The sequence below is a fragment of the Leptonychotes weddellii genome, chromosome 3, assembly GCF_054177405.1.
Source record: "Leptonychotes weddellii isolate Sample4059 chromosome 3, ASM5417740v2, whole genome shotgun sequence".
NCBI lineage: Eukaryota > Metazoa > Chordata > Mammalia > Carnivora > Phocidae > Leptonychotes > Leptonychotes weddellii.
The window spans coordinates 142335332-142352062 of NC_138371.1; the positions used below are offsets into that span (position 1 = coordinate 142335332).

The window sequence follows — 16731 nt, forward strand, 5'->3', positions numbered from 1 at the left end:
AAAAAAAAAAAAGAACTTAGAAAATTGATATGAACCTCATATTAGATATACAATTACTTCTAACATTAGTGTAAATTTTCATTTCCTTTCCATTCCTGAGCTATGACAATGTGTGAAAAAAAATTGACCTAATGGTGCCTTTTATTTTAAGTAAAGAAGCTAATTTTGATATTGTAATAATCAGACATCATTTTTATTGTTGTATCTTAATCCTTTATGCTTCTAAAACTGTTTAATTTTGTCAACACAAAGACCTTACTGGTTTCTTTATCCTATCTTACATATTGCTAGTATTAGTCTTTTTATTGTTACATGTTTTTCCTTTAAAAATATTCATATTCCCTTTGAGCTATCACCCCCACTGCCATCACATCCTGGGTATCCAGGTCACTCTTCCTAGTTACCAGAAAAATAAATCTATATATACTTGCCTTCATTCTTACAGAAGCTCTACCAGGCCCCTGGTCCCACTTCTTATTCTAATTTGCTTGAGTAGGAGAAAAGAGAGGTAGACAGGGAGGATGTCTCCCATGACTGACCATGTGCAAGTTTTACTACCTGAAATTATTTAAGGGGTAATTCCTCGTTCTTCAAATCAAAGATTATTAAACCCTATAATCACTGAAGCTTATCTTAGTCAAAAATTTATTGCAAGCTACTTTATGCTTTCATTCTTTTCCTTAATTTCTACATTAATGACATAAATTAGCTACATATGGTTCTTTCAAACCTTACAGACTTTCGAGATCTCATGGAAATTTTATCTGTTTAAATCATTTTAAAGCGAACTTATGTATCTCTACTGAACACTTTACTTCTACAGCTAATAGTTAACTATCAATTCTTTACAGAGTTGATCCTCCTTAATTTCTCAAAAGCCCCTCATACCTCAAAATTTAAGGAAATATTACCAAATAGCTGACCCTTTATGTATCTTTACTGCTCATTCATTTTTTCCCTCTTCTGTGATGCATTTATTTTTAACCTACTACCAAGAAAAGTCTCAGAGACTAGCTAACACACTACCTAAATGGACACATAAACAGATATATCCTATTATTCCCTTTCTGTCATTGCTCACTTGATCTCTTCTATTGTCATATTTTGTTAAAATATATATATCAAAAGACAAGGTATTTTATCTTATGCCCCAAATTCTCCCAATATTAGCTTGCAAATTATTTGCTCATCTAATATTTCTATAAACTAACAATTAGAAATTTATCAACCATCAGGGAGCTATGGATGTTGCACCAAAGGCCAAAGTAGCAGTAGCAACTGAAAGGCCACTTTGTATCCTGTCTACCCTCCCTAAAGCTGAGCAAATCTAGGTCATTACATTCAGCAGGGAGCTTTGAAACACCTTCCAACTTTGTGCTGCGTGATGATGAGTGTCTCTTGACCTAGTTTTGAACAAGAGAAATGCAAGGTTGCCAGGCCATGGAGACTGTAATGGTTGGATTTATGCCTTTCTGTTGCTAGAAGGATCCCTAAAATATAAGCTTCATGATCCTTCCCTTTCAAGGAAACAATAATGTGGTTATGTTTGTTATCTCTTGGCTGGGAGGCCAAAGATCCAATATGTTACTATTTCAGGTTGTATGCAGATTGAACTTGACTAAGATGGTTTTAATGATCCTTCAGCTTGACTAAGATATAAACAGATTACTTCTGAACTTTAGATCTTTGGTCTCCCTTTTCTCAGAGCATTTACTTCAGAAAACTTGTACTTACAAATTCTTTCTCTACTCCTTGGAGATGTAAGTAATTTTTAAAGCCTTTTTGCCAGTTTTACAACCCAGGAATCTTGTTCTCAAGGACCCGGAAGCATTCTCTTTGAAATGTCAGGTTCAAGGATGATAGTACCCTTATCTCTCAGTTTTTGTGGGAGAATAGAAGTATAATTTGAGTGGGTACCTTGCTCTAAGTTGTAAAGCTACATTATGTCACAAAGATAGGAAAAAGTTTACTTTTCCTTTAGGTAATGCCAAATGGCAAACACAGATGGTTTGTGTTCTCTCATCCTAGCACTTAAAAATCTCTCCCTCCCTTTGTTTCATCAGAATTAAATAAAGACTGAATTTTGTCTCTTTCCCCTATTGCAACAGCCTTGAATACATACTTGTTTACTCACTTACCTTTGTCCAGTCCAATATTTTCTTGGACAAAATATAATTTAAAAATAACTGAGGCAGGGGCGCCTGAGTGGCTCAGTCAGTTAAGTGCCTGACTCTTGATTTTGGCTCAGGTCATGATCTCAAGGTTGTGAGATCCAGCTCAGTAGGGCTCCATGCTCAGTGGGGAGTCAGCTTGAGGTTCTCTCCCCCTTTCCCTCTGCCGCTCCTCTCTGCATGGGAACTCATGCTTGCCTGTGCACGCTCTCTCTCTCTTTAAAATAAATAAATCTTTAAAAAATGAAAAAAGATAAAAATAACTGAGGCTGGGAAATGTGTATGTCTGTCCATCACATTGCTATTTTGAGATTCAGCACCCAGAGAATGAGCATTTTTCTTTTCAAAGAGGCTTAATTTACTGATTGAGTGTTACATTAGCAAACTCCCTTCTATGAGAAGCCAAATCCTCCTTCAGGAAGACAGATTCCCACTAGTCCCACAGCCTTTTGGTTCTAGTGGCTGATCTTCACAATGCCATCTCATGTTTCCCAGTAACGAGATATGCTGCAAAAACACAGCTCCTTAAGCTAGGGTCCTGCTGTTTTGATAATCAGGCCCTAGCCTACATTTTTTCTTATTTCATACCATGATTGAGCGTTCAGGCAAAATGAGCCACCTGCCATTTATACTATATATATATATATAACTTCTATTTATATATATATCTATCTATATAGGTAGATATATATATATAACTTCAATTCATACCATCTACCTTGGCCTCTATCACAAGATTTTATTATAATGTCTCCCCCTTACCACAATAATCTTGAAAACTATTAAAATGTTTTAAATGAATAGGAGTCCTGATAATGCTTTGAACAGCAGGTTTTATGCCTTCTAACTCCCTTAATGTGTCACATTATATCAATATTTATTCCTTCATCTAATTCTTCTCTACTTGGACTATGAGCTTCTGGAAAGCTAAGACATCTTATTCATTAGTTTATTCTCCAGAGATACAGCTGATAGTTGCACACTGAGAAACATTAACAAATGTTTGCTAAATTGGCAAACTTATTTGAATGCACTAAATATAACATAGTGCAAAGGCCATTAGAAAATGTCAACATAGTAGATCAGGAGGAAAAGCCTCAAAAAGTAGTCATTTCCATAACTAAGTATCTTCATCGTCCTTTTCAGCTAAGTTTGTCAAGTCCACATTAAATGTTCTGTGAAGATTTTAATATTAAAATAATACATTTTAAGGAGAAAAGAGTTATTCCAATCCATAGGAAAGAAAATGAGAATCTATTTCCCTTCCTAATGCTCTCAGAATGGACATTAAAAAATTCTTATTTGATAATTAATAACCTCTTTGCTTGTCTCCCAAGCTCATTCCATTGACTATTTTTTTTTTTTAAGATTTTATTTATTTATTTGACAGAGAGAGAGATAGCGAGAGCAGGAACACAAGCAGGGGGAGCGGGAGAGGGAGAAGCAGGCTTCCCTCCGAGCAGGGAGCCCGATGCGGGACTCGATCCCAGGACCCTGGGACCATGACCTGAGCCGAAGGCAGACGCTTAACGACTGAGCCACCCAGGCACCCTCCATTGACTATTTTTATAAGCTTATTATGACCTTTGTAGAAGGGAATAGGGTATATGTATACATATATACATTTGTGATTCCATGACAAATGAAAAGGTAGTCTGATTTTTCCCCGTTAGATAATTTTTCAACTGAAAAAGTGAAAGATACAAACTAAACACTTTTTAAGCTTTAAATTTTATACTCAAATTCTAAAATTCACAAGACATCAACATGAAGTTATAATTCTTTCACTGTACCTGTATATGCAAATTGGACAAGGTCCCAGAGGGCATTGGGGTCTATGCCTTCCATCTTGATCTCCTCTTGCTTGGCTTCACAAACATCACTTGTAAACATGGCAGCAAAATAGTCGGAGACTGAGCTCAGAACAAGCCTGAAAGAATCATAGGGTCTAATTTAGGTCATGAGTTTAAAGCAGCAAATGCTAAGTGTCAATAAGAATGCAGTGTAGGGGCACCTGGGTGGCTCAGTTGGTTAAGCGTCTGATTCTTGGTTTCAGCTCAGGTCATGATCTCAGGGTCGTGAGATGGAGCCCTGTGTCAGGTTCCACACTCAGTGTGGAGTCTGCTTAAGACTCTCTCTGTTCCTCCCACCCTGCTTGCTTGCTCGCTCTCTCTCTCTAAAATAAATAAAAAATCTTTAAAAAAAAAAAAAGAATGCAGTATAGAGGTACTCTATCTATCTACCTACCTATCATCTATTTATCTCTGTATCTATCTATCATCTATCTATCAATCTATTTATTGCCTTATAGATTGTACTTTTCAAAACTGAGTTAGGAAATCTTGTTCCACCTTTGGTCACAGAACATTCTTCTATCATTTTAAATACATATTTTTTTCTCTCACATTTAGTTCTTCCATCCTTTTGGATAGGAATCCAATTTTATTTCTGTCTATATACTCACTTTTTACCACACTACCTACTAAAGACTCTGATTATTCCCCACTGAATTAATGGCACATCTATATTGAGAATTTGCGTCCTGAATGTATACTAATCTGTCTCTGAGATTTCTATTGTTTTCTGCTTATTTGCCTGTTCTTGTAAGAACATATTATTCTTTTTATACTGTGAGTCTAAATATGTCTTTATAATCATATGAGGCAAGTCCTCTGTCTTTATTTTTATTTAACTATTAGTGAAGTTTTATTCTTCATTAGAGTTTAAAGTAAGTTTGTTAAGTTCTTCGAATAAGTTAAATGGAATTTTAATTAAAAATGCACTGAATTTCTGATTTTATTTTTGGTGATATAAAGTCATCCAACACAAAAATACAAAATATATCTCCATGTTTTCAGGATATCCTGTCTGCTTTCTATTCAAATTTTAAAGTTTTCCCTAAAATCGTCTTGTATATTCTTGGTTGATTTCTTCATACTTTACAGTTTTGTTGGCATTATGTGTAGTAACTTTTTAAAAAATTCTATTTTTTTGTTGGTTTTTGCTGGTTTAAAATTCTGAAACTCATAAATCCATCTTTTATCTGACATATTTACTGAATTATCTTTCTAGTTCTTTTGACTCTGCTATTTTTTTTCTAGGTAGATGATTATTATCACCTGCAAATAATCTCATTTTGTCTTATCCTTGTTTATTTTCTATAACTCATTTTCTTTTTCTTTTCTGAAAACTTCATCCAGGACCTCCAGTGTTCCAGTGGTGTGCTGAACAGTCATTGTGCCAGGGGAGAAAATTTGTGTTTTTCTCTATCTTCAAAGAAACACATCTAAAGATTCTCCTTTTAGTAAGATACTTGTTGAATGTATTGGTATGTAACCTTTATCATGTCAGAAAGACCTCTTTATTTCTAGCTTTGCTAACCACTGTTATAATATATAGGTGTTAAAATTCATAAAAGGCCTTTATCTCAATCAAAATTATCTTTAGCATTTTCTATTTATAGTCACAAGAGAGATGAACCTATAATTTTTTTGTTGTATTTTCTTATCTGACTTTTCTTTTTTAAGATTTTATTTATTTATTTGACAGAGAGAGACAAAGCAAGAGAGGGAACACAAGCAGGGAGAGTGGGAGAGGGAGATGCAGAGCAGGGAGCCCGATGCGGGGCTCGATCCCAGGAGCCTGGGATCATGACCTGAGCTTAAGGCAGACGCTTAATGACTGAGACACCCAGCCTCCTCTTCTTATCTGACTTCTGAGTTAATATTACATAGCCTCATAAAATGAGGTGGCAGCTTCAACTCTTTTTAATTTTGTATAATGATTTATAGAAGAAAGCAATGAATTTTTCCCTTAAGATGTTCCAGAACTTACCTGAAAAAATATTTTGGTTTGACTATTATGAGAAAAGGTGACATGATCTCATTTTAATTATTTAATAAACTACAAGGCTTATTTTTGTGCTCTATTTCTTCATTATCAACTTCTGCATTTCATATATTTTTTAAATTTACCCATTTTATCTCGGTTCTAAAATTTATTGATGTATATTAATGTATATAAAATTATGTGTGGCTTTAATTCTACATATATATATATTCTCTATCTGTTCTTTTGGGTGAATCTTTTCATTGTCTTTTTTCAAAAAATCTCATTCATTAACATTTTAGCTACATCTTTTTTGCATATAGATGAATGTATTTTTTTAAAGTGGTTCTTCTTGAGTAGGGATCAAAATATTTTTTTCTGTAAAGAGGCAGATATTACACATTTTAGGCATTGAGAGTCATATATATAGTCTGTCATATATTTCATAGTTTTCAAATCAGGAGATATTCTTTTTCAATTACTTATTTTGTAATTTTTTTTTTAAAGATTTTATTTATTTATTTTGAGAGAGAGAGAATGAGAGAGAACACATGAGAGGGGATAGGGTCAGAGGGCAAAGCAGACTCCCTGCTGAGCAGGGAGCCCGATGCGGGACTCGATCCCAGGACTCCAGGATCATGACCTGAGCCGAAGGCAGTCGCTTAACCAACTGAGCCACCCAGGCGCCCTACTTATTTTGTAATTTTATCTGCTTTATGTCTTATTTCTACGTAAGTGAAGGACATGATAAAAGCTAACTTCAACAAAGAGAGACATTTCTTCTTTTAACTAAAAAAAAAAATCCTTCAACATACTTTATGGGATCCATGATTTTAGCTACCTATTAATATGAATGCCTAGGGTGGAAACTTGTTTAAAATACTTAAACTTATCAATTTGTTACACATTTAATTGAGCCATTTGTTAACTAAACATGTTATTTCTTTATACTCTCAAAATCTGACAAAATAATGAAGACACAGATATCTTCAAATATTTATTACATACCAATTAGATATATCATGTCAAAACAGTTTTATCAAAAGAACTAAATATAACATTATATGCTATGAAAATAAGCTGTCATAAACCAGAGAGATATATATCATTCCTAGGGCACAAGAAGTATATTGATATAAAGTTAACCAGTTTAATCTTACACACAGAAAGGTTTTATTTGTAACAGGGTCACATCCATATAGAGGAAAATATATGACCTGTAGAATTCAATCTTAATTACATGAAATCTTCTCAATCAAATATAACATACAAAATATGTTATATTCTTTCATTCAGTAATGGAAGTGAAAACAAGTTTATACTGCATTTAGATTAAGTGACACATGAGATGGGAATTAGATTTTGGAGGAGGAATTTAATGCATAACAGAAAGTGATATCTTGGGCACCTGGGTGGCTCAGTTGGTTAAGCAACTGCCTTCGGCTCAGGTCATGATCCTGGAGTCCCGGGATCGAGTCCCGCATTGGACTCCCTGCTCAGGCTGGAGTCTGCTTCTCCCTCTGATCCTCCCCCTCTCATGCTCTCTGTCTCCCATTCTCTCTCTCAGATAAATAAATTAAAAAAAAAAATCTAAAAAAAAAAAAGAAAGTGATATCTTTACATGCACATATATAAATTCTATTAATGCAAAGGAAGCAAGAGAAGAAAACCCATAAATGTGTGAATGCTTGCAGCCATTCTGTGAAAATCTCTCACTGAGGTCATCACAAATTTATTTCCTTCCAAATCTATTAAGCTTTTCTAGCCCTACTCCAATTTATTGGTGGTGTTTGACATTGCTGACCTCCTCCTCTTCTTAAAATTCCCTTTTTAGCTAAGGTAGTATAGACTTTCTTATCTCAGCTTACCTCTGATTCATTGACTTCTCTCTCTACTCTTACTTCTTGAGCCTCTCATTACCCTAGGTTTTTTCTCAGACCTCTAAATTTTTGCCTTAACACTCCTTGTTTCAGAATCATCCTTGAGCATGGCCTTAATTATTATCATTATGGTGGTTTTAAATCTTGCTATGTATCTCAGATGCCTACAGAAACTGCTGACCAGATAGCCCAGTAGTATCTCAGGATGCTCTGAACGAAACTCAGAGTCTTCCTTGTGAGATTCTTTTTTCATTTTTACTTCTCTGTTACTAACTTGTGCACCACCAATATATTGAACTTTCAGAATAGATATTATGAAGTCATTATTTGTCTCCTTCTCTTTCATTGCCTATATCAAAAATGACATAAAATCCATCTTTCCTTTTGTATTGGACTGTGTGGTCACTCTGGCCGGACCCTCTTTATGAGGCATAACTATGCCCCAGTGCCAGTGATATCATCTGACTTGTCCCAGCTATCCCTTTCCTAGAATCACACTTGGCCCAATAGGAGCTGCCTCCCTGGGAGTTTATGCGTCCGGCTCTTCTTACCTCATCCCCTGACCTCCACAACCTCCCCATACTGTCACCTGTGAGTGGGCCCAATGGCAATTAATAATAAAAGCAGAGTGTAAGATGCTGTCTTTTTCCTCAAAGTATGACTAACTCTGCAGCAAGTCATGCTCCAGAGCTTCTTGGGAGTTAAGGATGAAGCAAGGCTCCAGCTGACAGCTACATCTTTGATTTGCTCCTTCCTCTGCCCTATCCTTTTCCCTTTCTTCTGAGAATGCTCTTTAAATAAACCATGCATTATTTGTTTCAGAGGTACAGATCTGTGATTCAACAGTCTTGCACAATTCACAGCGCTCACCATAGCACATACCCTCCCCAATGTCTATCACCCAGCCACCCCATCCCTCCCATCCCCCACCACTCCAGCAACCCTCAGTTTGTTTCCTGAGATTAAGAATTCCTCATATCAGTTAAGAGAAGAAGAAGAAGAAGAAGAAGAAGAAGAAGAAGAAGAAGAAGAAGAAGAAGAAGAAGATAGCAGGAGGAGAAGAAGATAGCAGGAGGGGAAGTATGAAGGGGGGGAAATCGGAGGGAGAGATGAACCATGAGAGACGATGGACTCTGAGAAACAAACTGAGGGTTCTAGAGGGGAGGGGGTGGGAGGATGGGTTAGCCTGGTGATGGGTATTAAAGAGGGCATGTCCTGCATGGAAAAAAAATAAAAAATAAAAAATAAATAAACCATGCATACTTGAATTCCAGTCTCCAGCTCTATTTCCAGGAATACTTACTAATGACACGGTTCTCCAAAATATTTCTCAGTTCATCTCTTTCTCTATATTTATATAATACTCATTTCATGCCTGGATTAACTCTAACAGCTTCCTAGACCATTAACTAGCTTTTGCTGTGCCCATTTTTTGTACATTTTCTAAAGTGGTCCCATTTTTCAGTTATCTTTGTAAATTATGATAGGCAGCCTATTGTAGCTGTTAATACATTATTTCTACAGAACTGCCAACACACTGAATGTTAACTAACATTAGGACTGTTATTTTTATTATTGACTTAATTATGCTACTCCCCTCTTCAGGAAACTACAAGAACTTCTAATTATACATGACTTCAAATCCAAATTTCTCTACTGGTTTTCAAAATCTGTCAAAATTGTTTTTGTCCTACTTTTACAGCTTAATTTCCCAGGATTTCCAATACAAATGACTCCACTTTAACTAAGCCAGTATCTCATAATTTTCACAAATTCTTTCTTTCTCTATTTTCCCATATTTTTCTATCTAAAATAGCACACTTGGGCGCCTGGGTGGCTCAGATGGTTAAGCGTCTGCCTTCGGCTCAGGTCATGATCCCAGGGTCCTGGGATCGAGTCCCACATCGGGCTCCCTGCTCCTTGGGAGCCTGCTTCTCCCGCTGCCTCTCTCTCTCTCTCTGTCTCTCATGAATAAATAAATAAAATCTTTAAAAAAATAAATAAATAAATAAAATAAAATAGCACACTTGTTCTTTTCCATTAGGCTGACCTCAAACACAATCTCTCTGAAAAACCGCTCATTACCTTATTTGATTATCTCTTGCATTTGGAATCAAAACTATATATTTCCACTGCAGTTATAATGTAATATATGATAACTATTACAATTTCCTTAATTGTCCTACAGGTTATTCTTTCGTCCTCAAGATTATTGCAAACTTCATGTGGAAAAGTGTCATGTTTTATAATCCTTTTGCATCACCAACAGGGAATAGACCAAGGCATACATGTTTGATATACATTTGTTTTATGCAAGGAAAGATGCTTCATGTACTGCTGAATATCAGTAGTAAGTAGAGGGAAGACATTAAAGTGATACCTACATGATGGGAAAACAAGTGAAACAAAAGTTTTTCAGCTTCTCTTATCGCCCCCTTTCCCAGTTTTATTGAGATATTATTAATATATATCATTTATTTAAGGCATAAAATATGATTTGATACACATATATGTTGAAAAAATGATTACCACGATATATTTATAATTGTTGTATCCTGTTGGTGAATTGATTCCTTTATTATTATATAATGACCATCTTTGTTTCTTCCTACCATTAAGCCTTAAAGTCTATCTTGTCTGATAAAAACTATAGTTATACTTGCTCTCTTTTTGGTTCCATCTGCTTGGAATATCTTTTTCCATTCCTTCCTTTTTGAGACTATGTGTGCCCTTAAAGCTGAAGTGAGTCTCTTGTAAGCAGCATATAGTTGGGTCTTATTTTTGACTCCATTCAGTCATACTACACCTTTTGATTGGACAGTTTAATCCAGTTATATTTAGAATAATTATTGATAAGTAAGGATTTACAATGCCATCTAATTGTTTTCTGGCTGTTTTGTAGTTCCCTTGTTCCTGTCTTCGTCTTTTGCTATCCTTGTTTGTGAATTAATAATTTCCTATAATGTTATGCTTTCCCTTTTTTCTTTTGTATATGTACTTTAGGTTTTTGTGCTGTGGTTACCAAGAAGCTTACATAAAACAGCCTATAAATATAACTATAAATATTTTAAGCTGATAACAACTTAATTTCAACCACATACAAAAACTACTTTTTTACTCCTTGCATATTTTGTTTTGATGTCACAAATTACCTCTTTGTATACTGTACATCCATTAACTAATTATATAGCAATAATTATTTTTAAAACTTTTGTCTTCTTTTTTTTTCTAATCTCTATATTAGAGTTAAGTGATTAACACATGACACTACAGTTTTAAATTATTCTGAATTTGACTCTATACTTAGCTTTACTAGTATGGTTTATACTGAACAGGGAGCCTGATTTGAGGCTTGATCCCAGGACCCTGAGATCATCATCTGAGCCAAAGGCAGACACTTAAAAGACTGAGCCACCCAGGTGTTTCTAAGTGTCTATGAGCCCCTAAGTGTTTCTAAATACATCATTTCAAATGCCACTTTTAGCTTCAACTATTTTTATGATACTAGTGCTCAATAAAAAACACTAAAATCATATATATCATATATATATGACTTATATATTTATGATATATATATTCTTGAAATAACTAAATCTATTATCAAACATAGACAAAAATGAAAACAGAATATGATGTTAAATGAAATGCCCAGGGTTTTGGTCTACAGAGCAGGATTATATCTGTCTCCATCACATATCACCATTTTATTTTTCACTTAAGTCTTTATTTGATCATGAATTATTGCATGGCCACTCTAAAGAGTTCAAAGAATATATATATTTATACATTAAAAAAATGCTAACTCCTCTTTATCCTGCTCACTCCCATCTCCCAGGAATAGGCTTTATTGACAGTATGTTATATATCCTTCCACACTGTTTCTATGCACATAAAATTATAAATAATATTATTTCCAACTCAGAGAATGTTAGTTATTTAAGATTTTCTCATTCATTTCTGTCGAATGCACTTACTCTTAATAATGGCTAGAGAGGGAAAAGACTTTCACAGGCTAAATGATATTTCATTCTATACCTGTACATTGTAACAAAGTAGGCCCTGAAAACCCCTTAATTCTCCTAACATTGATAATTTGGCGGGACACCTGGATGGTTCAGTTGGTTAAGCATCTGCCTTCGGCTCAGGTCATGATCCCAGGGTCCTCAGATAGAGTCCCACATCGGGCTCCTTGCTCAATGAGGACTCTGCTTCTTCCTCCGCCGGCCGCTTTCCCTGCTGGTGCTCTCTCTCTCTCCCTCTCTCCCTCTGACAAATAAATAAATACACTCTTCAAAAAAAAAAATAGCTCATTTAAAAAAAAAAAAAAGAATATTTGGCTATCCAGGGATGCCTGGGTGGCTCAGTCGGTTAAAGTGTCTGCCTTCAGCTCAGGTCATGATCCCAGGGTCCTCAGATAGAGTCCTGCATCATGCTCCTTGCTCATGGGGAGCCTGCTTCTCCCATTGCCTGCCGCTCCCCCTGTGTGCTCTCTCTCTCTGACAAATAAATAAGTAAAATCTTAAAAAAAAAAGAAAAGAAAATTTGGCTGTCCAATTATTAATATTGATCTTGTCAGTCTAATTTTTAGCATCTGGCATCCCTGATTACAGGCAGCTACCTAGCAAGAAGTTCTCTATATTTAGTACTAAGGGATTTATATTTAGTTTCTTGGTTCACTTGTTGCTAATCAATTATTCTGGGCCATTTATGAGAAGCTTATATTTATTTTAGAATTTCTCTGAAAACTTAAAGCACAGATGAATTCAGAATTTTGATTATTTTCCATGCCAAAGCGGTATTAGTGTGTCATCTTAAGTATTATTAGCATTTTAGAACTAATTTACTTAAAAATATGCGTAGTAGTAATTAAACGTATCTATATAAACATGGCATTTCATAAATACATTGATAGTTGTTACTTATATCAGGTTAAAAACGTATATACAATATAACCAGAACAAAAACAAAGGGTTTTATGGAGAGCCCTTTAATAGTCATAATCTATTAACTTAAGTGGGGATTGATTTGAAAATTTTGAATGATGAGATAATAATTAATTAAATATACATGACTTTATGAATGGGTATTTAGTGAGTGTGCTTATAAGATTAGCTTTCAGTGTCCTTCCTGAAGGAGCAGTAGGTCTTAGTGTAGTTGTTTCTTTTTTCATTATTTGAAATTATTATAATAGCCCCATGTTCCAGTGCTAATGATTGTAACATCATATATATTTTGCCCTGAGGCAATACTCTTCTCATCTGTGCTAATCAAAATATAACAAAATAACTTCAAAATCCATTCCTTAGTTACTATAGCTAAGATGATTATTTGTTTAAAGCAAAGAACTAATCTTGCATTAATTACTATCATTTTACTGTACAAATTGTAAATAAGGGTGTGCAATGTATCTGCAGTTACTAAAAACAGCATTTGCCTTTTTCCGGTGCCCCATAAATGTTTTCCCACATATTGTTAATGTATGTTTAACTTAGAATCATAACTATATAAATTATTTATAAAATAGGTAGTACTAAGTCTTAACTCATGGTATAAAATAAATATAAATCCTTATTTGCATTAATTTAGCAGAGAGCCTTAGGCTAAAATTTTTCTTGTCACATTTAAGGAAAATATAGATGGTTGACAATAATTACTTGCTTTAATATCTGCTAACTATATAAAATATTTAAATGTTCAGAGTAATATGTATAAAAGTAATAATTACTCTGATGTTTTAGAATAATCTAAACCAACAAGCAATTTTATTTCTTAGTCATCTGGATTATTTTAAAATAACTTATATAATTACATTATTTAGAAAATAATATTGATGATCTAGATAAAAAGAGTAACAAAGAAAACAATGTAGAATATAATTAACATGAGAGAATTGCTCAGTATATTGGTTAAAAATGCTTCAAGTGAGAAATATTAAATGAGAAATATTAAATTACTACCAATATAAGGCTATAAAATAAGACTGTAAATTACATGCAACACCGCTTTTTTAAAATATTAACGAACATTTGATGTGCTAATATACTTTTGAGTTGATTGAGTCCCTCTATCTTCTTAAACACACACACACATATATAATATATATATTTAATGAATTTATAAGTTAAATAAAGTAAATTTAGTTACACTCTCAAATTAAGAATACTTCTTACAATAGAATTTTTATCTAGATGTTATTTAGATGATAGTTCAGGATAATTTGCATATTTGCCACACATATTACAACATTAAATATCTCAATAATAATGACTATTTTTAATGGCTTTCTTGCCAATAATAATGCATTGTCATAGAAATATTTGAAAATGCGTGTGAATAGTATATTATTAGAATTGTTGCCAGAGTTAGCTGATATTTTGAACCCTACCAGACCTACATTAGTTATTCAATGCTAAATGTTCCCTCCTATGCATTTCTAGTGTATCAAATTCACTTTCACATTTTAATATTGCTATCATAGTAGAAATACAGCTTAATTCTTCAGGAATGTTTTTAATAGTCAGCACTTAGATGTATATATATTATCTACATAACGAAATTTAAATTAAAAGTATAGGAAAGAGGAGTACACTGAAAATATTTTTTATATGTTGGTAACTTATGCCTCTTCTAAATTCATCAGCATTAATAGTATTAAACATATACATCAAGGTAGTCTAAGGCTATTTGCCTATTTATTCAACTATTTAAAATAATAAAATAAGAAGTATCAAAATTAAATTAAAATTATTTTCCCAATTACAATTTCAAAATAAAAAATAGAGAAACAAGTAAAAAAACCCAACATCAAATTTAATTAATTTTCATAAGTAAGCTGATAAGAAATTAATGCACAAAATAATTGGATGTTCAGTTCATGTAACTTAGAATTATAAATCACAGATATATAGGGAATATTTAAAAGTACATTAGCTTTCAAATATATTGTACCTTAAGGATAATATTAGTATGTTATAATTTTTTTAAAAAATTAATAAATGCAAAATAAAAATATTAACATGAAATACTTTGAATTTCCTAGTTGAAACAAATAATATATACCCAAGATAACCTAATTTCCTTTTTTTTTTTTAAAGATTTTATTTATTTATTTGAGAGAGAGAGAATGAGAGAGAACACATGAGAGGGGATAGGGTCAGAGGGCAAAGCAGACTCCCTGCTGAGCAGGGAGCCCGATGCGGGACTCGATCCAGGGACTCCAGGATCATGACCTGAGCCGAAGGCAGTCGCTTAACCAACTGAGCCACCCAGGCGCCCTAACCTAATTTCCTTTTAATTTTGGCAGAAACATATATCTCATTTCAGATCCTAGGTACATTCTCTTAAGTTAAAATGGATTTCCACTTAGTGCAATTATGAGTCACATAAAATGGACTATGTATGAACCCTAGGTAGAGGAAGTTTTATTTTTGAAGTATTTATATTTGCTTTACTTATTAAAAGAGATTACTTAAAATGACATTATAATTCTCCTCCCAAAAGAAATAAAGAGTAGAAGAAAAATAACTCAAGCTCCCTCAAAAATGTGGATTCTCAACTACTATAAATAGACTTAGCTATGATTATTTGACAAAGTTAGTAGAATACATTTATATTATGATTTAAAATTCTGCAAATTTACCTGTATGCTTCATCTTTTTTTTTTTTTTTGCAGTTAAAGCATAATACTACGAAGACGACATGTGTTAATAGATGGAATATCAAGTTATTCTTGATGTTCTTATTGGAAAATCTTAACTTTCATTCACAGTAGATTTTTGATCATCTAATCTCTGAGCCTGACAACATTTGAGAGCATAACAATTACTGAATGAATAAACACATGGAAACAAACAATATTTTTATAATAAAGTATCCACATACCATATATATTATAAAATACCTGGAAATTCATAACAAAATATCAAAGTCAAAATATTTCAAATTGCATTTGAACTCCTTTCTTTCTTCCATGAATCAAAGGCTTGAAATCTTGAGTTCTTTAACACAGGGATCAGCAAACTATGGCCCGTGGACCAAGTCTGGCCTGCTGCCTATTGCACAGCTCACAAGCTAAGAACAGATATTACATTTCTATTGGTGGGAAAAATCAAAGGATAAATATATTCCATTACATGTGAAGAGTATATGAAATTCAAATCCCAGTGCCCATTAATAAAGTTTTATTGTACCACAAAAAAAATGGATTCTTAATTCTCTGATCATTGAATGTTTTGTATTCTACATACCAGACTGTCACTTCTATATCCAATAAAGACAAGTTACTATACCTGTGTGCAGGTATCTTTCGGTTCCCGACAATCAGAATAACATCACAGAGTTGCTGTTGTTTCAAGTAACTTTCCATTTTTCTGAAGGTTTGCTCAGCATGGTGGACAGCCTGATAGAATTCTTCAGAGCTACTGGAGTCCATATCACTTTGAGGTGTCAATGAATGGCTAGGTGCTGTCAGCCTACAAATCACACACAAAAAGATGGTGTTTATAAAGTGCTATGAATTGTCCAAAACAACACACAGAGTTTTAGAATTTTATAGGGAAAATCAATGCATGTCTCCTTATGTTAATCATTATTAATGTAAGTCAGAAAGATCTATTTTGGGTGAAATAATTTGCTCTGGGAAGCAATAAATGAATTGTTAATTATCTTTTTTTCTAGTTTTAAAATGATTTCAAAGATAGGTTATCTATATTTAGTAGGACATTAAGATAAAAAACCTGAAAAAGTAACAGAAACAGTAAATTACTAACATGCCTCTTCTAAAATTGATTGCTAATAAAATGTTAACTTAATCCATTTGAAATTGAGGTAGATCATCTAATTATACTATTCTA

The 16731-nt window shown here is 33.6% G+C and overlaps 1 protein-coding gene across 1 annotated transcript in view; it reads right to left on the reverse strand.

Moving 5' to 3' along the window:
- Window positions 1–16346, reverse strand: part of KLHL1 (kelch like family member 1) — a 197156-nt gene extending 180810 nt beyond the window's left edge. Inside the window, exons 1-2 of the mRNA XM_081815511.1 lie at window positions 16168–16346; window positions 3965–4101 (exon numbers count right to left, since the gene is read on the reverse strand). Coding sequence (XP_081671637.1) covers window positions 3965–4101; window positions 16168–16310 — 280 coding nt within the window. The 5' untranslated portion in view covers window positions 16311–16346. The remainder of the gene's footprint in view (window positions 1–3964; window positions 4102–16167) is intronic.
- Between the last annotated feature and the right edge of the window lie 385 nt (window positions 16347–16731).